We start from the raw sequence: 21,226 nt of genomic DNA, 5'->3' as shown, positions 1-21,226 counted from the left end.
ACCACTAGCGCCACCCAGGGATCCCAATTTTCTCATCTTTAAAGTGAGAATAATCGTTTCTCCTTCATGGGGTTACTAGGAAGAGTTACTAGATGGAACTAGTCTTATAAAAGTGGTTGATCGGTAGTTCTGTTTAAGTCTTGTCTATCGCTAGCATGTCCCAGGTGGTGGTCTGATGGGAGAGGAAGATTCCAGGTTTACTTGGCCCAGCCAGACTTCGGACCAGGTGCCATTTGTTCTCTAACTTTCAGCTGTCTTATATTAGGCAGAAAACTTCTGGCCTCAGCTGGTCGCTTCTGGCTGTCGGGACTGAGTGGATTCCAAACACTGATGCTTTAGAAGACCATTCACATTCCAACACTCATCCCCCCAAAGATCGGGGATCAGTGGTCACACACAACTGGAATTTCCCCCTACAACCCCATGAATCTCTTATCTGTAAAATGGGAACAGTAATTCCAACTCCCAACTTTACACTGAAAGTCAACTAGGTGCTGCTCATTCGGCTTCAAAGTGTTGAATGAACACACTCTATACTCATTTGTCAGAGGTAAAACTCTTTTAATCTCAGACCACCGCTCCCAACTCCCGATCCCCACCCACGACTCTCTTCCCCACACAAGGGCCGGAGAGCGAGGGCCCCTGCACCCCACCTCGGGTGGACAAGGGCCCTTTAAGGCACCTGTGGGGGTGGGGGGAGAGGGGCGGGAGCTGGTGCCGTCCTGACTGCAAGGACGGACTACGATTGGCAGGCTGTTGTGGGATGGAACCGAAGAGGGTGTCAGACGCAGGGACAGGATTGGGCCATCCCTGGGAGAGGGTAGAGGGGCACGTAGTCAGGACTCGGTCAAAAGCGACCCCAGTCCCAGTAGTGTAAAGAACGTAAATTTAAGGCCGCAGGCCAATCCTGGGGTTAGGAGGGTTTGGCCACGCCCCCAGAAGGCTGGAGCCTATCAGGTGGGACAAACTAGGAAGGGTGGGATGGCGACTCCGGGAGATTGGTCAAGCCCTTTGCGTTCAAGCCAATCGAATGAAGTTGCCTATTCTCTAGGCTGTAGTGGCTTACCACTCCCCAATCCTGTGGCTTGGCTGTTCTTTTTCAACCAATGCCGCGCGAGCGAAGCTCTTGTCACTGGGCGAAAACGACAGTTGACCCTTATGAGGGTTTAAAACTAGCCACGCCCCGGTCCGGGAGCGAGCCAATCCCTTAATCGAAAGAACCTGTCGCTGGGCAAAAAAAAATGCAGCGACAGACCCAATCCGGAAACTGGATAGGTCCCGCTCCTCGGCGCGAGAGGGGGTCGTGGGCTGGAAGGACGGCGGGAATTGGCGGGGAAGGGGCAATCCTGGGACCCCGGGAACCTGAGAAGCCGGTCCCGGGTCTGACTCGGATTGGCCGGGCCCAGGGGCGGGGCAGGGGTGTAGTGTGGGGCGGGGCGGACGCTGGGCCTGGAAGCGCTCTCCCTGGGCCTCAGTATTTCCGCTTCAGCTTCTGGAAGTCGCTGGTGTTGAGCCGCGGCCGCGGCAGGTCCCCGAAGACCTGGGTGTCCTCGGCCTCCCGCAGCACCAGCGCGCGCATGCTCGCCGCGATGCGGTCCAGGTCCGGCGAAGAGGGCTGCGAGACCGGGGCGGGGTCAGCGCCCGCCGCGGCCCCGCCCCAGCACTTTTTGCCTACTGCCAGGAAGGCCCTTTACCCTATCTTGCTCCTTGTAGGATCCTTCTAACCAACCCAAATACCACCTCCTCCAAGAAGCCTTCCTGGCCCTCTCTTCCTTCCCTTCTTGGCCTAACTCTACGTGCAAGAACAGCTACCCGTCCCACTATCCTTCAGTTCCTTCTTACACAGTGGCAGTGCTGTTTCTCTGCTATCAAAGGCTAGATACCAGGGGGTGTCATGTCTAAGGATGTGGGTTGGGCTTGGCATTGAGTCATGTAACAATCCAGCCTCTGCCAATGACTAGCTGTCAACAAGCATTTCATCTCCTGAGGCTTCAGTCTCCCCTTTAAAACGCGCCGCTGATGACAGCGCCTGAAACAATCAGCACAGTGAGTGCTCAAGAAGTGTAAGCTAACCACGTTGCCAGCGCTATAGGGAAGGGGCCTGGTTTCACGATGGCCTCCACCCAGGAGGGGCCCTGTCATTCTGTCTGCTCCAGCAGTTAGTGCAATCTCCCTTTTGGCCCCACACCTTGATCTGGGCTTAGCCTCCAGGAGAATGGGAGGGGCCACGGACAGAGGCTGGACCTGAGCCAGTTCAGAGGTCAGACCAGCGCCCCCACCACTCAGGCCTCAGATGTTGTTAACTGGCAATACAGGCAGATGGCAGATGGATGCTGCCAATGTGTCAATGAGGACACCGGGGGGGGGGGGGGGGGGGGGGGGGGGGGAGCCGCGGGGGAGAGAGACATACGATGACCATGGGACTCCAGGGCTGCCTCCCTTGCGGTCTGTAACTCCTTTCCAAAAAGAGGCTGGGTTCCAGTCCCAGCTCTGCCCTTTCCCAGCTGAGGTCCCGGGAAGTCACAGATACTCCCGGTGCCTCAGGGAAGTTCAGTGCTGGGTGAGGAGGAGCCACCCAGGCCAGGCCAGGAAAGCCACCTGTAGGATTGTGCCAGAGGAAGAGGAGGTAGGAGAGGAGCCAGGAACACGCAGGGTGGGGACAGAAGATGACCTAACCCCTCTGTGCCTCAGTTTCCCCTTCTGGAGGGGATACCAAAATACCTGTGCCTTGCCAGGAGCAGGTATTCTATAAATGAAGCTGTTCCTAAAACCCATAAGAGGCTTTTCTGCATGGCATTGGGGTACACTGTAAGGCTGCAGTAGTTCAAGCTTTAGGGCTCTGGCCCAAAAATCTGCCTCCTGAGGTGGAGGGCAAGATCAAGCCCAGGAAATGTGGCTTCCATGCCAGAGGACTTCCTGGAGGAAGTGGCTCTGAGTCCCTCCCTCCACCCTCCTCTTTTTCTCCCTTCTGCCCCTCACCGGCCCATTCTCTTCATCTGATGACCGTGCTTCTGGCCTCTTCTCCTTGAAGGCCCAGACGGGCACAGACACAGGCAGGGACTTGGCATACTGCTGCGTGGGCAGGGCTGAGGCCGGGGGCACGGAGTACGCGGGGGGGCCAGCAGGGGTCTCCTCGCTCAGGCTGCCATCTGGGAGAGACAATGGCCTTCAGCCTCTGTCCTTGCCTTCATCCCAGCACCCTGGGGGTGGCGGAGTGGGGACAGCCTGGGACACTTACCATCTGTGCTCTCAGGGTCCGACTCACAGAAGGGGGGCAGGTCCTGGAGTGTGGCATCCTCGTCCATTACAAAGAGCCCTATGGATGAGGTTAGTGGCTCAGGCCAGTCAGGTCTCCACTGTACCCCATGTGCCACCACCACCATCTCCCCACTCCTTGCATCGGCCGGGCCCTCAAAAGCCTCAGGGCTTCTGGAATTATTCCCTCTGCCTCAAACACCCTCCCCCTTGGTTATCTGCCTGGTCATCAGCAGAAACAAATCCAGTTTCTGTCTGTTACGCCCTCAGGTGAAAACAACTGGCTGGATAAACATGAAATCTGCAAGATCTGTTTGGGATAAAGGACTCAAAATACAGACGGAGAGAACATGAGCCTACTGTGATCCCTGTTTGACAAAGGGGGACCAGGAGGCACAAGAGAAGTCAAATCACTTGGCCAAAGTTCCAGAGTTAATAATGCTGCTCATACAGCATATTCAGTCACCAGGATTTGAATGCAGGCCTCCTGGTTCCAGAGTCTGTGCCCTGAATCCTATGCGGGTCTCCCCCAGCAACAATGAAGAAGCAAGCATTAATGGTGACAACACAGGAGTAAGTCCTACTTAGGGCACACACACCCCTCCCGCAAACTCTTAATCACTCTCCAAAGCCCTAATTTTATAGTCCAGTCTCTCTGAAGTATCCAACCTCCTGATTCCCCTCAAAACAGCCAGTTGCTTTCCCCCTGGCTCCCTTAAGCTGTGGCCTGCATTCCTGACTCCTCTGTAATTCCTACCTTTCTCACCAGCACTAGGCACCCCAGATTTGAAATAACTCTCATTCTGCTCGAGCTCCCAGCTCAGGTTCCGACCCCATGGTCGCCACAGGGCACGGTCTCCCACTGGACTACCAATTCCTTGGCAGGACTGGGAGTCCCTCAAGAAAAGGGCCGAAGCTGGCTCTGTGTCTGTCTAGCACCTCCCAGCACAGAGCTGGCTCCCGGTTAACATGTAACCATACAGGCTGGGAGAGGGGAAATGACCTGCTCCAAGTCGCACAGCAGGGCCCAGGTCAAGCCAGCCTGCTCCCCCAAGACTCTTTGAGCCTGGGGCTGCCACAGAACACCGGGGCGCAGAGACAGGCGAGGCCCACCCCTCCGGGATTCTGACCTTGCAGGCCATTTGCCAAGCCCAAGAGCCACCCCAGCCCCCAACCCTCTCACCTCCATCATCGCTGACACCCAGCCGCTCCCCAGAGGTCTCCGTCTCTGTCCGCTCCTCCTCGTCTTCTTCGTCCTCCTCCCTGGCCGGGGCAGGCCGAGGTGGACTCCGAGCAGGGCTGGGTGGCTGTGGTGCTGGCGGGGGCACGGGGGGCCGGGCAGCAGCAGCCGCCCTATGGGCCAGGGCGATGTCGTGGAGGCAACGGCGGGCAGCCTCAGCCAGGGCCCCGCGGCCATGGGCCGCATAGGCACAGGGGCCTGGGCGGGGTGGCGGGGGCGGCGCGGCAGTCAGCAGCACCAGCTCCGTGCCTGTCCGGGCCCGGAAGCGCTCGGCGGCCCCCACCACCGCCTCCCACAGCTCCTCGGGGCGCCCCGACGCCATCCACGCCCTGCAGGGCAGAGCAGGACAGAGAGCTGAGGCCCGGCTGGCTGCCCTGTCTGCACCTGGCCCCTGCGTGTCCACCTGCCCCAAGACGCCGCTCCCACCCCTCCCAGCCACCTGGTCCCGGCTGAGCTCAGCCCCTTCCCCGAAATCTGCCACTCTCCCACATTCCCCACCATCCACACCTCCTAGCACCGTCCCCAACCCTCCGGACCCATTCCTCCCGCCACGCCCAGTACCGACAGCCCCCGCCCCTCCTCTTGGCCCTGCCTAGTCCAATGTGGGCACCACCCGCCACCTGTGTGACTAAGGAGCCCTTGAGATGTGGCGGGTCCAAGGTGAGAGGTGCCGTGAGTATGAAACCCACGCTGGATTTTGGAAGACTTGGGACAAAAAAGGTTGGATGTCAGAGATCTCACTGGCAGTCTGAGGTTGATTACATGTGGAAAAGAGGACATCTCAGATATGATGGCTAGTTGATATAAGGCGAAAATTACTTTTATCTGTTTTCCTTTGACTTTTTTAATGCAGCTTATAGAAGATTTGAAGTTATATGCCTCGCCTGCATTCTTTTTCTGCGGGACGATCATTCCAGCCTCTTCCTGAACCTCTGAGCCTCCAGTTCGGGCCCCTTGGGGTCCTTCTACACTGGAACTGCCCTTGCCTCTCCCTAGTATCCCCAGGACATGGTCGTAACCCCAGCTCTGCACTCAGCTTCACAACCTTCCAGACTTCTGAGGCCTCAGACCTGCAGTTAAGTGGTCCCCCTATACCTGGATAACTTGTTCTCTGATTACTTGTTGACCTTTCTCTCACCCTAGCGTGGAAGGAGCTTCCCCTCACCCCAGATCGGCTCAGTCCCCACTCTCCGGACTCCTACAATGTCTGAGAGTCCTCCCATTCTAGCACATATCCCTATGGGGAGTACTGTCTGGATCCACCTCCATCTCCCCAGCCACTGTAGAGCCACCTGAGGGGGAGCCCGTGGGATTCATCTCTGGGCCGCCAGCATTGCCCAGCACCTGACAGGCCTCAGAGACCAGGGATGGAGCAGAAAATGGTGTGCAAGCTGCTCTCTGTGCCTAGACTCCATCCATGAAGTTTTGTATTTCCTACAAGACTTTTCTGCCAGATGCCTTCCCTAGACCCACAATGCCCTGGGCTATATCCATTATACCTCACTATCACTTGAGCTTGTGACAATTGTACCTGTCTGCCTCCTCCATCACACATCTGAGCTCCCCAAGGTCGGGGATCTGTACCCCAGAACAGGTCTGTCCTAAGCAGACAATCTACTGGATGCATCTACTTATGAAATGAAAAGAACAAGGGGTTGGGGTGCCTGGCTAGCTCAACTGGAAGAGCATGCAACTCTTGATCTTGGGATTGCAATCAAGAGCCCCACAAAGGGTGTAGAGATTATTTAAATAAATAAACAAACTTAAAGAAGAGAGAGAGAGAGAAAAGAGCAAGGGCAAGTGGGCTGGCTTCCGGCCATCTCAAACCTGCTGTGTGACCTTGGACCACTGACTGGCCCTCTCTGTGTCTCATTTTCTTCTTCCTGTAAATCAAAGTGGTTAAACCAGGACTGCTGGGAAGCCAAGAAGCCTCCTCAGGGAGGTATGGGGCACCCCAACATTGGAGGAATTCAAGCAAGGTTCTAGTCCAGCCAGGGTTATTTGATTTCAATTTGCAGGCCCTTTCAACCTATAATCACACGATTATAAGTTTTTGCTGTTTGCTGAGCACTGACTCTGTGTAGGGAGTCTACACCTCTCATTTCACCTCCCACCTGACCCACTAAGGTGGGAGCTGTTACCTCACTAATGAGACAGCCAAGGCCCATAGAGTACAAAGCCCTTGCTGGAAGCCACACACAGTGAGGGCACAACCAGCACCATTCCTGACAGACCCCATGGCAAACTCACCCTGCACTTCCCACATGCCAGGCAGGGATGCAAATGGATCATCACCATTCTCATGCTACCTTCTCCCCAACCCTATGAGGGAGGGGCTGTTATTACCCTATTTCATGGTTGCACGTCGAGGGCTTAGGGAGATTCAGTATCTCGATGAGGTAAAAGGGGCTGGAGAGGAGAGCCTGTTCTTAATCCCAAATGCCATCTTGCCTTCCTTATCAGGAAAGGTTTACATTCAGATGGAGAAAGTGAGGCTCAGACAGCCTAAGGCATTGGTCAGAGGCCCAGAAGTTAAATGGGTCAGAGCAGGGCTGACTCTGCTGTTTGCCTGACTCCAAAATCCAATAGAACTGAGAAGTGCTCAGGGTCTCACCTACCAGAAGGAGGAAACCAAGGCTCAGGGCAGGGAAATGACTGGCCCAAGGTCACACAGCCTGGCCGTGCTAGGCCTAGGGCTTTCACATCTCTAGGACATCAGGATTAAACTCTCTGTCCTAGATCTTAGAGTAGTTACAGGATTGAAAAGAGTGTAATGGGGGTGAGTGGGTGTGAGGGTCCTCCCACTGTAAAGAGGAGGAGGACTGGGCAAATACAAGGAGGGCAACTCAACTTCTCTGCCAAGGCCTGGGGGCTCTCTGGCATTAGTTGTTTAAAAGTAGAGTGGCCAAGACCAGGAAAGACTCTACCCTTTCAGCTGCTGGAGGAAGTCTTGTATCCTCTAAGGAGCTCAGAGATGGACGGAGGGTCCTCAGCCAACCAATTTGAGGAGCCTAGGATTAGGGAGAGAGGTGAGACTTGTCCCCCAGAGGAGGGGGAGGGGAAAGCTAAGGTAACTGGCCCTTTAGGATGAGATGAGGAGGTGAACTGAAAGAAATAACTCTAGGAAGAGGTGAGGAATGAGGCAAAGTCCACCACGGAAGGAGGAATGCTAATTAAGCCCCCTTCCGACCACCTGTCAAATTGGCAGTGCACCCCCGCCCCAAAGTGGGAGAAACTCGAGGGTGGCCCCCCAGCCCCCACCCCGCGAGGCCGGGGGAAAGGTGAAGGCCCGGGCTCTTCCTCGACCTCTCAGAAACCTCCCCACCTCGCTCGGGGGTCCAGGGAGGACCCGCTTCTCTAGGAAGAAAACAGGAAATCCCGCCCAGGTGGGGGGCCAGGACCGGAAGTCCCGCCTTTGGACGGGTGAGGGGAGCCCCGAGTCCCCCCCGAGCAACCCCCAGACCCTGTGGACATGGTCCACGACCAAGGCAAGGATCCTAGTGGGTCTGCAGACCGGAGGATAAGGCTGTCTAGGTTTTGCCTCCGGTGAGACAACGGTTCCCGCGGGCTACCCCTTCCCAGCGCTCAGCGTAGGGTCGCTGGAAGATCTCTGCCCTCTGATCTACTCAGGCCATACCCCTCCCGCGAGCGGCTCGCCCTCCCAGCGCCCCTCTCCTCCGGACGGCCAAATCCTCCCCACACCGCGGTTCACAACGCCGCCTCCACTCACGTGCCCGTAGCCAGCATGGCCGGCCCGGCGCCGTCGCCGCCCTCAAAAGACATGGCGGCGCCTCGCGTCACTTCCGCGTGGTTGGCCCTCCTCCATGCTGCACACTCCGCCTCCCTTATCGGGGCCGCCCGAGACCATAACGACCACGGGGACATCACCGGATCACAGTGGGGCAGTGGCGACAGCAGGGTGCCCATAAGAAAGATGGTGAAAGAAAGGCTTCAGCTTGCTCGGAAACAAGCCAAGACCATTTCGATTTGCTAAGAAATACGGCCGTCGGCACGTGTATTCTCGGACCACAGTAAACTAAGGCCAGCGACCTGACGCCCCTCACCCATTGTCAACTTCTTCCACAGAAATGGAGGAAAACAGTGCCCATTAACGACATGGCAACCATCCTAGCATCACTTGCCCAAAGCGTACATGGACTCTCCCTCCAGCCTATCCCCCTTCAGCACCAATGCTGGGGAAGATCCAATATGGCAACTTTTTTTGCTTCGCTTTGCCAGGCTTCAATATGGCGGCCCACACCGCCGCCTCCCGACGGTGACTCAGGAATTCGACTGGGTCCGCTTCGTACCCGGGATACTGACGGCTTCATCCCGTTAACCCAAGTCCCTCAGCACCTCTCGTGACGTACGCCTCCTCTCACCTTCTTTTCCTTTACCCGTCTGTTTTCCAGGACCTTGCTGTTGCGCCCCTCAGAGAGATGGGACTGCCCCGCATTAACATGGCCGCAGCTGACAAGCTTTGGCCGTGCCCTCGAGCAAAATGGAATCTCCCTGGCTTCGATGCCAGTATACAATATGGAGAAAGAAGGAGGTGTTTCGGAGAGCGCTGGGGCGAGGGGGTGGAGCCCTTGGATCCTCCCCCTTGTTTACTCCAAGGTAAGAGAAGCAGCACTGCGCATGCGCACTCTCGCTGGCCTGCCCCTCCTTCCCCGTGCGTGCCATGTGACTTACACCCTCGTGGTTCAAGTTCAGCCACCCCGTTCTGAAAGGTGGTTACGTCCACTCCTGTTCTAGAACAGGCAAGGGCGCTACCACTGTCCAGGCTTGAGGGGAGTCTCCTATCCGGATGTGACAGCACGGTGACCCGGAAAGGGAGAGGGCCGGGGCAGTGGGACCTCGGCCGCGGCTATGGAGGGAGCCGGTTACAGGGTAAGCACTGGGAACGCGTTCTTTCCCTCCTGGGGATGCGAAGCGACGCCCTCTGGTAGTCGGCTTCGCCCAACGCCCTGCCGGAGCTCTGGGAGCCCGGCTGAGCCGGAGCAAAGACACCATTCCTTTATAAATACTCTGTCAACCTCCCCTCGGCTGCCCTAGGGAAGACGCTTACCTTGTGGCCCCGCCCCCGGCGGCTGGGACGTTCCTCTGGGCACCGCCCCCTGGCTGTCCTGCGCTTGGGTCCCGCCCCTCACCGATTTGTGTCCCCAGGTGGTGTTTGAGAAGGGTGGTGTGTATCTGCACACCAGCGCCAAGAAGCACCAGGACCCGGACTCCCTCATCGCTGGCGTCATCCGCGTTGTGGAGAAGGTGGGCCAGGAGGGAGCAGGGCTCCGGCGGGCCCTGGGCGGGATGGAGGCAGCGTCTATAGGAGTATGATCTAGGAGGTCACGATGGGACATTAAGAAGGCAGGGAGTGCGGACTGGGGATATAAAGGGGCTTTGTAAGCCCAAGGGTCCGGGCCGGGGAATAAGTACAGAAATACGGCTTGTGGTGATTGGAGGGGAGTCTCTCTAATTCCTCTTTTCTTTCCTCAGGACAGCGATGTTCTCCTGCATTGGGTTCCTGTAGAGGAGGCTGGAGATTCCACCCAAATTCTCTTCTCCAAGAAGGTAGGCTTTTCTCTTTTCTCGTTTCTCCACTCGCTTTTTTTCCAGGTTCAGGCAGTGGAAGATGTTTGAAGGACCTGGATGCAAACCCAGACTTATTTTTGGAGCTTGTGTGATCCTTGTTGGGATCTAGGTTCTCTTTGCTCCTTGGTTTCCTCTTGTCTGTAAAATGGGGCTGAAGATGCCCGATCAAAAGAAAGCTGACACCATGAGATTCGTAGCCTAGGGGACAGCTGCCCCCTCATCCGTTTGCTCTTAGGAGAGCCCTGCCAGGGTGCGAGAGGACGGCGTGGCCTGTGGATTCGGGTTCCACGAGCTCTCAGTCCACAAGAGCCTGAAGGGGTGTGGCATGTCCCCTTCAGAGAGGAAACACACCCTGACCCAGGTGGCTTACCCACTTCCCAGGACACCTTTCTACCCTGGGTGCCAGACTTTTCCCTTCTTGTTCTTAGAGGCTCCTGAGGCTTTTTGTCACCAGGCTCTGTGCTGGGACCCAGAGAGGAGTCTGACTTAGACCCTGCCTCAGTCTTCACCCCCATTCTACTTTGGGAAACTGAGGCACAATGATTGGAAGTTCCTTTTGCAAGATCAAAAAGCTAGGAGGTGTTGGAACTTGAGTTTGATACCAGACTCTCTGATTCCAGAGGCCTGCCCCTTTCTGGAGGAAGCAGACATTTGCGCTGGAACTCTGAGGATAAGGGAGCAAGAAAGTACTTCAGGGATGGCAGGAGGAAATGGGGTGTCTCTGTAGAGCGGTTTGCTGGGAATATGGTTGATTCTGAAATGCCCAACTGGGAAGCTTGGATGGTGTTCTAGAGGCCCTGGGGGAACCATGAGAGGAGAAGGGTGTGGGTGTGGAAAGCTCTCCTGAGAGACCGTGCTGGGAATGGGCAGGTCCAAATAGAGGGAAGTTGGAGGCAGGGAGATCAGGAAGAAGGTTAGAATGGTGTGCCAGGGGTAGAGAGAATGAAGCCTCACTTGGGGCAGTGGGGGTTTGAATAACCTGGCGAGGGTGTGTGTGTGTATGTGTGTGTGTGTGACAAATGGAGATTCCAGAATTCTGCTCAAGCCAGGGTTGGGGAGGAAGCATCGAGCATTCTGCGGTTTTTGTCAGCTTCACAGGTCGGCTGAGTGCCTCTCTTGAAAATGTGACTGTCCTCTTCAGCAATCTTATTTTTGACTAACACAAACCCACTGAGGGGGCCTTCTGGGTGACTCAGTTGTTGAGTGTCTGCCTTTGGCTCAGGTTGTGATCCTGGGGTCCTGGGATCAAGTCTCGCGAGCCTGCTTCTCCTTCTGCCTACATTTCTGCCTCTCTCTGTGTGTCTCTAATGAAGAAATAAATAAAATCTTAAAAAAAAAAAGAAACTCGCTGAGGTAGACTGCAGTGGAAAAGGCACACACGCAGAATACACTTAGCTCCAGGGAACACAAAATCTGTTGGAAGACAAGTTAACAGACAACACGCAGAATACACTTAGCTCCAGGGAACACAAAATCTGTTGGAAGACAAGTTAACAGACAAGTTTATTTTTCTCGTTTTACAAGACACTCAAAGAGGCTGCTGGCCTTGGCTGGCAATGTCGGGGCCCAGATTGTTGAGACCCTCCTTTGCGTGCCCTGGTCATTTTTTAACGATTTAGCTGCAGCTCCCGTATCTGCTTTTTGAGGCAGGAAGAAGGGGGCAAGCAGGGTGCCAGTCACATCTGTCCTCATCAGAAAAAAACAAGGCATTTCCCAGACACTCTGCATCAGGTAGGAGTTATATTTGGCCACGTGGAATAGAAACAGAAACGACCATGGCTTCAGCTTGATAGTAGCTCATACTTCTCACTTGAAAAGTCTAGAAGTTAGCAGTACAGGTTCACATGTCATCACCAATCCTTCCATTTTTGCTGTGTCATTCTCGGCATGGGGCGCCTTCCTCATGGCTGCCTTATGGACCAAAAAGGCTGCTGGAGCTCCAGCTTTTTTGACTGGTTTTGCTCACTTTGTACGCATTGCAGGTTTGGTCAGGAGCTTTGCTCGTCGTGATTACTTAGAGAAGCCTGCTACTAGAGCAGCCACCATTCCTTGTGGCAGAGGGCAAGAGCTCTTGCCAGGCAATTAAACAGTCCATCCTGATAGGGGTACATCCCAGCCCTTTGGTCAGAACAGGTTGCATAGCTCCACCCAGCCAGTAGAGCTCAGTGAGCTACGATCCTGCCATGTGCCCAAGAGGCAGAGGGCTGCAAATGCTGGCAGAAAACAATATTGACTCTCATTATGTTAATGTAAACATTGATGAAACATGAGATTCATCTCACAAAACATGGGGACCAGGGATGGTTTTCCCAGGGATGGTTCAGCAGCCCTATGAACAGGTGTCTTAGTGACTTCCTTCATGGCCCCAGTTGGCTGCCAAAGCTCCAGACACCATGCTTTCCCTCAACAGCACCCAAAGACTGTACTGAATAGGGTGCTGGTCAAGCCTGTACATGCCTTTTATAATCAAGAATTTCCCTTTTAAACTCTCCACCGAAAAAAAAAAAAAAACTCTCCACCCATGGCATCTCAGCTTCCACTGGCCAAAGGTAGGGCCCAAGGCTACTCAGAACCACAAAGAAGGCTGGGAAAACAAATAGTGGGAGGTTTTAGCTTCTGTTTTGGGGAGGGTTCTGTCAACCTAGAAGGAATAGCAGAAATGGCTTTCATGTAGGACCCATCTGGGTTCTTCCAACAAGGTCCCATCAGGCAGGGTTTCATCGCAGGAGACACAAAACACTCCAATTACTGTCAGCAGGAAGGGATTAAAGGCAGATGAGTAGAAGCTTGCCAGATTTTACAAGGGCTAGTAGAACAGGAGTGACCTTATAGAACTGACCTGCCAGGGGAGCTGCCACCACTTCCGAAATGAGGGCAGTGAGGAGAGATCATCATGGCACCTATGGAGGCCCAAGAACACTATCACCCGAGCTGCCACCCAAGGGCAGGAAACCAGTTGGCTCTCACCAAGCTAGATGACTGGATGCTGGGAGACTGAGCTAGCTGTCACCTCTATCCTAGTCACCTCTCTGTGTGGGAAAACAGGAGTGTCCACCATTAATGACACAGCCCGATTGGCAGGAAGTTGGTTCTTTCCTGCTTTCTACTTGTTTACATCTTGTGTCTTGACTTCTAGGCTTCAAAGGAGCCTGGGAAATGTAGTTTTCACCTTCTAGCTTTTGCCTGACAGGATGGTGCACACTAGCCTGGGAAGGGACTCCAGTCGCTGCAGCCCTCCCTGTTCTTCCCCATGGCTGGTGGCCAGCACCATCAGCTGTGACAGCACTGTGACCCTCAGCACGGCCTCATCTGCACTGCTGTCTGCCTCAGTTTCTTTATTTGTTCACTGAGGCTGCCTTCTAGGGCAGCCTTGCAGCTTGGATCTGGAAACTCTGAATCTACAGCCCCTCACTCTTTTCCTTTCTTTTCCCAAGGATGTCAGTGGGGGTGACTCGTGCACTTCTGAGGAGGAACCGACCTTTGACCCCGGCTATGAACCCGACTGGGCAGTCATTAGCACTGTGCGGCCACAGTCCCGCCACTCAGAGCCCACTAGAGGTAGGCTGAGCCGGTGCCCCTGGGGGGCAGGTGGAGACATGTCTTACCCTCAGTTGTCATGGCTCCACAGGCTTTGCTGACCACAATTAAGATGGCCATCAGTGCTGGCCTTCCAGTCTCAGGAGAATGGATCGGGGCGCAGGACTGTCCCTAGCCCAGGTCCAGCCCCGCAGGTCCTCCAGGTGTTGCAGCCTTGCTCATCTCACTGGGCTCCCGGATTGTTTGTGGGCAATCGTGAGTCCTGCCTGTGAAGGTTTCCAGGCTGTAAGGGTGACAGTTGCAGGGTGAGAGGGTGATGTGGGCTATCCCGGAGTGCAGGGGGCACCAGAGGAGGCATCTGGCCCTTCTGGGGAATGGAGAAGCCTTCCAGGAAGGAGTGATGCCAGCCCCTGGCTCTTGGGGGGACACCTGGGAGTTTTCTCCCCAGCAGAGAGGGCAGCCATGCAAGGCCAGAGGCACAGGGCGGCCCTGGGTGTGTTTAGGGTATTCGAGCTGTGGCTCGAGTGTGGTGTCTGGAGTGAAGAGGGGGCAGGAGATAGACATGAGGGGCCTGCCATGAGGTTGAGGAACATGGGCTTCACTCTGAGGGCCACAGAGCGCCAAGGGAGATCTTAGAGCAAGTCAGTTGTGTTTCCAAGGACATGGGAGGTGACCCAGCTCTCAAAGGCTATCTGTGCTGTTCCTAGGTGTGGAGCCCAGTTCCTCCCGGGGCTCATGGGCGTTCTCGGTGAGTCTTGGGGAGCTCAAGTCCATCCGCCGGTCCAAACCTGGCCTCAGCTGGGCCTACCTGGTCTTGGTGACCCAGGCTGGAGGCTCCCTGCCCGCCCTGCACTTTCACCGCGGGGGTACCCGAGCCCTTCTCCGTGTCCTCAGCCGCTACCTGCTGTTGGCCAGGTGAGCCTCTTCCCAGCACCGGGCTTTTGCTGCTGCAGCCGGGCCCCTTGGGACTGTGAAAACAACAGCCTGATTGAAAAACAGAAAAAGGGAATCAACTGGCACGTGTAACCGCAAAGCCAAGGGATGGTCTGATTTCGGGCAGGACCTGGGTCCTGGAACATTAAGAAGAATTGTTTTTTTTCCCTCTGAGTTGGTATCGTGCTGGGGCAGGAGGGTTTCTGCAGACCTGGCTTAGCATCCCTGGTAACAGAAGCATCTCCTTCCCCAGCAGCATCCCCCGAGCTGCCTTGCACTGGCCTATCCCTGAACCAGTCACTCTGGCAGGCAGGACGGCCTTGGCCCTCAGTGGCCAGCCCTGGGTTGTATGGCTCGCCCCCGGGGTCCAGCTGTGGTCAGGCCTTAGGTGAAGGATTCCCCGGGGGCCATTTGGCACTGGGCCCCAAGGGGGAAGGGACACAGGTGAGGCCTTTGGCCTGCATGTCACCATCCTGCCCCCTCCCCAGCTCCCCGCAGGACTCCCGCCTCTACCTTGTTTTCCCCCACGACTCGTCGGCCCTCTCCAGCTCCTTCCACCACCTCCAACTCTTTGACCAGGACAGCTCCAACGTGGTGTCTGTGAGTATCCCAGAGCCCTGCCTGGCCCCTGTGGGTGGGATGGGGTGGAGCTGTGACTCCCCTTCCCCTTGGCCCTGTCCACAGCGCTTTCTCCAGGATCCCTACTCCACCACCTTCAGCAGCTTCTCCCGTGTGACCAACTTCTTCCGGGGAGCCCTGCAGCCACACCCAGAGGGGGCCTCCCCCGACCTTCCTCCACCCCCCGATGATGAGCCAGAGCCTGGGTTTGAGGTCATTTCCTGTGTGAGTATCAGGTGGACCCTGCTGTCTTCTGGCTGTCACCTGGGCAGCCGGCTATAATTCTGTGGGCCTCCTTTTCCCTGGTGTTGGGGATGATCCAGCCCCCCAGTCATCAGATGGCATGAGGAGTGATTTCAGGGAGAGTGCTCATAGCCTGCGTACCCATCACCTGTTATTACCGGGGGCCCTTCCTGACGTGGAGGGTGGCTTTGGTGCTGACCCAGAGAAGTGGGTACTTCCCACCTTGCATGCTGTTTGTGGAGCTGAGAAGGGCTCTGAGTTAACTCGCAGGTGGCCTGGGTCGGGGCCAGGGAGGATGTGGGTGACTTGGGGCTCACCTGCGTTGTATGGCTCAGGTGGAGTTGGGGCCACGGCCAGCTGTGGAGCGGGCCCCTCCAGTCACAGAGGAGGAGTGGACCCACCATGTGGGACCCGAGGGCCGCCTGCAGGAGGTCCCAGTGCTGAAGGCCCGCATCTTCTCGGGGGTAAGGCGCCGGGGGTGTCTTGTCAGGGGGCAATTAGGGGGACTGGGTGGAGCCAGGGGCCCCCTCTGAACCGCTGGGCCCGCTCTCTCTCCCAGGGTCTGAGCCCTGGCCTGAGGCGTGATGCTTGGAAGTTCCTCCTGGGGTACCTCAGCTGGGAGGGCTCGGCCGAGGAGCATAAGGCCCATGTACGCAAGAAAACGTGAGTGAGAGGCTATGACCCCCCTCGCCAGGCTCCAGCTCCCCAAGTCGGACATATCCCCCATCACAGCACAGTACCTGGCACATCATGGGTGCACAGTGTCAGACATGAGCCCTCTGTGTGCTGGGCACCGCCGTCATACAGGCAGACAGCAGGAAGCAGGCAGGCTTGTCTCCCATGTCCATCGCTGTTTTTTTGTTCTAGCAATCATTGCTCTGTGGTGGGCTTCCTTACCCCGTGGGGCCCGCTTCTCCTCTCACCTGGTACACGTTGCGCCCCTGCTATGTGTCCTGGCCCCCGCCCCAGTGCTCTCTGTCCAGCAGGGATGACAGACTTTGAACAAAATCCCACAGACTTTGAACAAAAGCCACCTGGCTGGCTCAGTCAGTAGAGCATGCAACTCTTGATCTTAGAGTTATGAGTTTGAATCCTACGTTGGGGGATAGAGATTACTTTTAAAAAATTTCTTAAAAAAAAAAAAACCTCACAAGGATGTTCTGTGTCATGAGAAATGTCAAAATAAGAAGCTTGGGGGTGGCAAGGATGAGTAGGTGGCCTGGTTTTCACCCCCCCCCCCCCCCCCCCCGCCACCCAGGGATGAGTACTTCCGAATGAAGCTGCAGTGGAAATCTGTGAGCCCCGAGCAGGAGCGGAGGAACTCACTGCTGCATGGTTACCGCAGCCTCATCGGTAGGTTGCAGAGCCAAGGGTGGGGTGGAGAGATGGCAAACAGCAGGGAGAGGACAGGGAAGCCCCTGCCTCCCCAGGAATAGGATGACACCCTCTGCAATGGGGAGATGAGGGGGAGCAGTGGTGGGAGTAGCCAGGATGGGCAGGAGGAGATGGGGAGCAGATAAGGGACCCAGACCCCTCAGGGTTTGGATCTGCTGTCTACTCCTCGTGAGATCTTGGCAAGTGATTTTGCCTCCTTGGGCCTCTGTTTCCCATCTGTGAATGGTTAGTAGCTGGGAGGCTGTGGCAGTGTGGCTAGCATGAAGCAGTGGAAATCCTCATGCCAAGGCACTCGAGATAGTTTCTGGACCGACTCACACCTGCCTGGGGTCTGCCACGGAGGAGTGGGGGCTGGTGCCTGGGGCCAGTAGTGACGGACCCCCGCAGCCTTTCCACCTTAGCGTTTTGCACCCTGTCTTTACAGAGAGAGATGTGAGCCGTACTGATAGGACCAACAAATTCTATGAGGGTCCTGAGAACCCAGGGCTGGGCCTGCTGAACGACATCCTCCTCACCTACTGCATGTACCACTTTGATCTCGGTGCGATGCCAGCCCAGGAAGGGGTTGGGGGCCAGGCCTTCCCTTGGGGGGTGCTAATCTCCTGTCCACCCACTGCCAGGCTACGTCCAGGGCATGAGTGATCTCCTCTCCCCGATCCTCTACGTCATTCAGAACGAGGTGGATGCCTTCTGGTGTTTCTGTGGCTTCATGGAGCTCGTGGTGAGGCCCAAGGCAGGCACGGGAGGCAGACCCCCTCCAAGGGATTGGGGTCTGGCTCCTCACGTGGCCCTCCCTCCTGCAGCACGGGAACTTCGAAGAGAGTCAGGAGACAATGAAGCGGCAACTCGGACAACTGCTGCTGCTCCTGAGAGTGCTGGACCCGCCGCTTTGTGATTTCCTGGGTAAGTGTCTCAGTGGGCTGGCAAGGAAGCGAGGGGCCGCAAGCCTGCCATGTCATCCCTGGAACTGGCCGCTGACAGTGTCAAGGACATTTGGGCTGGGTCCAGACAAGAGAAACCTCTCTGCAAAAGCCAGAACCTAAAATTTACACATAAAAGCAGGATTGGTTTGGAGCAAAACCCAGTGAGTGTGGCTGCGAGCGCCCCCCTGTGTACCCTGCCTGCCCCATGGAGCTGGCTCCTTCAGGCTACCCTCAATCCCATACTTTGCAGATAAGGCCTGGGGTTGGCTCCTGGCCCTTCTCAACTCCTCTCCCTTTGAGCCGGGGATCAGAATGCTGTGCTCTGGGCTCTGGGGCTGGGACTGGTGGAGTCTGACTTTAAAATCATTTCTTGTTGCATATACGGTATTAAGGGGAGAAAAAAAAATTCCCATAAGTAAAGTAAAAATTGCTGTTGATGGTATTGTTCTTTTTTTTTTTTTTTTTTTTTTGTATTCTTTTGAACACGGATGATGAATTAACTCATTTATGGGCATTTCTTTACTGAAATTTAGGTGGCCTTGGGGGAGGGAGATATTGCTGGCATCACTTCACTGAAGAGGAAACAGTGCAAGAAAACACTTCCACGGGTGCTTGGACACTCGCTGCCCGACTTTGTGACCTTCTGTCTTAAATACATACAAGAGGAGGTCAAACTCGACCTGCTGGACATTGCAGTTATTTGTAGTTTTTCATCATGACGAATATTGTCTGGATAATTTCTTTAGGTTAAATTCCAAGAAGTGGAATTATATTAGGGGCAGTAGATCTTTTTACAGCTTTTGAAACGTTTGTTCCCATCAGCGCTTTCCTGGAAATTTTTACCAGCTTATGTTTTTGTTAGCTGAGTAAGTGTCCACTTCCTCTCGTGTCCACTGGCATTGAGTATTAAAGATTTTTTTTTTTCCCTGAGTGTCCTGCATCCCTCTTATGAGACAGTAGAAAATGGAATTAGCTCACCTCATTTGGGAGTCTGGAAGGCAGAATGGGAAAGGTTCCTCTTGACACAGAGCATTCCTGGCTCACCCCTGAAGCCTTTCCCTTCCTGGGCATAAGTTACTTGTCTAGACTGGTAGAGATTCTTTTTTTCTTTTTTTTTTTTTTTTAAAGATTTTATTTATTCATAGAGAAAAGAGAGAGAGAGGCAGAGACACAGGCAGAGGGAGAAGCAGACACCCCGCAGGGAGCCTGACATGTGACTCCATCCCGGGTCTCCAGGATCACGCCGTGGGCTGCAGAGGGCGCTAAACTGCTGCGCCACTGGGGCTGCCCACTGGTAGAGATTCTTACAGCCAGAATAGGAGTCTCAGTCTGACCACCATGCACACTGAATTAGAATGGGATTGGAATGGATTTTGAGCTTGTTCTTTGCTGAGTACCACCCTTCCCACCACTGCCTTCCTCCAGACTCCCAGGACTCTGGCTCTCTTTGCTTCTGCTTCCGGTGGCTGCTCATCTGGTTCAAGAGAGAATTCCCCTTCCCGGATGTCCTCCGGCTATGGGAGGTGGGCCTGCCAGTTTGGGTAGAAGGGCAGAGAGAAATCGGTCAGCTGTTCTGAGCTGGGAGGCTGCTGGGAAATGGACAGAGGGGTGGGGGCAGACCTAGGTGGGACCTCAGGCAGAGCCTGGGCCATGACAGCTCCCTCTGGTTCTTCTAGGTGCTGTGGACAGGCCTCCCTGGCCCCAATCTGCACCTGCTGGTGGCCTGTGCCATTCTGGACATGGAACGTGATACCCTCATGCTTTCTGGCTTCGGCTCCAATGAGATCCTCAAGGTGAGGCCCTGGCTCCTTCCCAGTCCTCCCCCTCTCCCTGCCCACCCTGACCTGGATAAATGGACATGTCAGTTGAGGTGAGAACTCTGTGGAGGCTGGCACTATGCCTGTGCCCCAGTACCTTGGGGTAGTAGGTATTCAAAATAGGATTATTTAAAATCTGGTTGCCTAGGGATGCGTGGGTGGCTCAGCGGTTGGGCGCCTGCCCTCGGCTCAGGTCGTGATCCCGGGATTTGGGATCAAGTCTTGCATCAGGTTCCCTGCATGGTGCCCGCTTCTCCCTCTGCCTATGTTTCTGCCTCTGTCTGTCTGTCTCATGAATAAATAAAAATAAAATATGGTTGGTTAAGTGGTGAGGGAACCATGGCCATGAGACCCGGCCTGTTTTTCTCTACTCCATCTTATCCCTGGCTCCCAGCAGTGCCCTCAGTGTGGCCAGCACATGATGGGGGTACCTGTCCCTGCTCCAGTACATTAATGAGAGGCAGGGCTGTAGAGGTGGAGCTCAGTGTCCTTTCCCTTCACGGTATCCTGCAGCTGGCTAGCAGCCTAAGAGGGAATGACCTCCCCTTCCCCACCAGCCCCCAGCTCCACCGAGTCTGTCTTTCCTCCATTGTATCCCCAGCACGAGGCACTGAGTGGGCGCTCGGGCGGTGGTGGTTGAGTGCTGGCAGGCAGGCAGGCAGGCCTGACCCACCCCCTCCCACAGCACATTAACGAGCTGACCATGAAGCTGAGCGTAGAGGACGTGCTGACACGGGCTGAGGCCCTCTACCGGCAGCTGACCACCTGCCCGGTGAGTTCATGATCTCTCCCGCAGCCTTCCCCACCCGCCACCTTTGGTAAACTGCTGACTTTTCGTATCCACCCCCCACCCCTCCAGGAGCTGCCCCACAACGTACAGGAGGTCTTGGGTCTGGTGCCACCCACAGAGCCCCGAAGTCCCTCGCCCCCTGCCTCTCCACTGCCTCTCTCTCCCACCCGGGCCCCACCAGCCCCACCGCCCCCTGAGGACACAGCCCCGCAGCCAGACAGCAGCCTGGAGATCCTGCCAGAGGAGGAAGAAGAAAGTGCAGAGTCCTAACCCCGTGGGCCGGTAGGCCCGCCCAGCACAGGCACTTTATCCAGCTCCCAGAGGCTGGGGAGGAAGGGTGCGAAGAGGGCAGGCCTTCCCGCCGTGCCTCCCATGCTCTCCCAGTGAGCTGATATCATTAAACTGACACTTCTGGCGTCCAGTTGTCCTCATGTAGGTGGGAGGAAGGAGGCTGCCACCTTGGCCCTGACCTGGTTGGGGGAAGGGAGTGGCTTGTGGTCCCTTTTGGCCATGCTGCAGCGCCGACATCTGACCCCGGTGATCTTGATCCAGCCAATAAGATGTTAAGAGAAGGCCCCTTGTGGGCTCGTGGAGGTAGGGCTCTGTCACCCGCCTGGATTTGGGGCTTTTGGAGGAGTGAGGATGGGGTGCTGGGGTATGGCCACCACCAGCAGCTGTGTGGGGACACTTCCTGGACATAATCGAGATGGAAGGGCCTGCAGAGCTGTTCAAACACTCTGGGGACTCTGCTTACCAGCTTCTTATGTGAAAAAAATAAACTAGTGTTTAACTCCAGTGCTTATTGAGCTTTCTGTTACTGGGATCAGGACTCCATTGTTTTGTGACAGCCAGAGTGGACACCGTGCTTACCATTCACCAGGGGCGC

The 21,226-nt window shown here is 55.7% G+C and overlaps 2 protein-coding genes across 9 annotated transcripts; one reads left to right on the top strand and one right to left on the bottom strand.

Annotated features, from left to right (window-relative positions):
* Nucleotides 1-544: 544 nt before the first annotated feature.
* AKT1S1 (AKT1 substrate 1) lies at nt 545-9,007 on the bottom strand. Of its 6 annotated transcripts, XM_041742864.1 has the most exons (6): nt 8,878-9,002; nt 8,226-8,339; nt 4,439-4,824; nt 3,239-3,316; nt 2,980-3,149; nt 545-1,615 (listed from the first exon to the last, which is right to left on the bottom strand). In XM_041742864.1, the coding sequence occupies exons 2-6, from the start codon at nt 8,276-8,278 to the stop codon at nt 1,472-1,474; spliced, it is 831 nt and encodes a 276-aa protein (XP_041598798.1). In that variant the 5' UTR covers nt 8,279-8,339; nt 8,878-9,002; the 3' UTR covers nt 545-1,471. The 6 variants fall into 6 exon arrangements, with proteins under 6 accessions (XP_041598798.1, XP_041598799.1, XP_041598797.1 ...); XM_041742865.1 differs by lacking the exon at nt 8,226-8,339 and having other exon boundaries at nt 8,878-9,007; XM_041742863.1 differs by lacking the exon at nt 8,878-9,002 and having other exon boundaries at nt 8,226-8,851.
* TBC1D17 (TBC1 domain family member 17) lies at nt 8,972-21,135 on the top strand. Of its 3 annotated transcripts, XM_041742859.1 has the most exons (18): nt 8,972-9,112; nt 9,251-9,385; nt 9,662-9,760; nt 9,989-10,063; nt 13,519-13,642; nt 14,329-14,536; nt 15,043-15,154; nt 15,239-15,397; nt 15,751-15,879; nt 15,975-16,078; nt 16,674-16,768; nt 17,235-17,351; nt 17,431-17,531; nt 17,614-17,713; nt 19,159-19,256; nt 19,410-19,526; nt 20,236-20,322; nt 20,410-21,135. In XM_041742859.1, the coding sequence occupies exons 2-18, from the start codon at nt 9,365-9,367 to the stop codon at nt 20,608-20,610; spliced, it is 1,947 nt and encodes a 648-aa protein (XP_041598793.1). In that variant the 5' UTR covers nt 8,972-9,112; nt 9,251-9,364; the 3' UTR covers nt 20,611-21,135. The 3 variants fall into 3 exon arrangements, with proteins under 3 accessions (XP_041598793.1, XP_041598796.1, XP_041598794.1); XM_041742862.1 differs by lacking the exon at nt 20,410-21,135 and having other exon boundaries at nt 8,977-9,112; nt 20,152-20,276; XM_041742860.1 differs by lacking the exon at nt 8,972-9,112 and having other exon boundaries at nt 9,233-9,385.
* The last annotated feature ends 91 nt before the right edge of the window (nt 21,136-21,226 follow it).

This window comes from Vulpes lagopus, chromosome 2 (assembly GCF_018345385.1).
Source record: "Vulpes lagopus strain Blue_001 chromosome 2, ASM1834538v1, whole genome shotgun sequence".
NCBI classification, from domain to species: domain Eukaryota; kingdom Metazoa; phylum Chordata; class Mammalia; order Carnivora; family Canidae; genus Vulpes; species Vulpes lagopus.
Note: the sequence above shows the minus strand (reverse complement) of the source record. Positions and strands in the feature narration are given on the sequence as shown.

Coding starts and splice junctions, on each gene's coding strand:
- AKT1S1 (XM_041742863.1), bottom strand. CDS start 8,422: ATGGGCACCCTGCTGTCGCCACTGCCCCACTGTGATCCGGTGATGTCC. Junction 4,825..8,225: donor GCCATGCTGGCTACGGGCAC/GTGAGTGGAGGC, acceptor TCTGCCCTGCAG/GGCGTGGATGGCGTCGGGGC. Junction 3,317..4,438: donor GGGTGTCAGCGATGATGGAG/GTGAGAGGGTTG, acceptor CCTCATCCATAG/GGCTCTTTGTAATGGACGAG.
- TBC1D17 (XM_041742859.1), top strand. CDS start 9,365: ATGGAGGGAGCCGGTTACAGG. Junction 10,064..13,518: donor AAATTCTCTTCTCCAAGAAG/GTAGGCTTTTCT, acceptor TCTTTTCCCAAG/GATGTCAGTGGGGGTGACTC. Junction 19,257..19,409: donor ATGTCCTCCGGCTATGGGAG/GTGGGCCTGCCA, acceptor TGGTTCTTCTAG/GTGCTGTGGACAGGCCTCCC.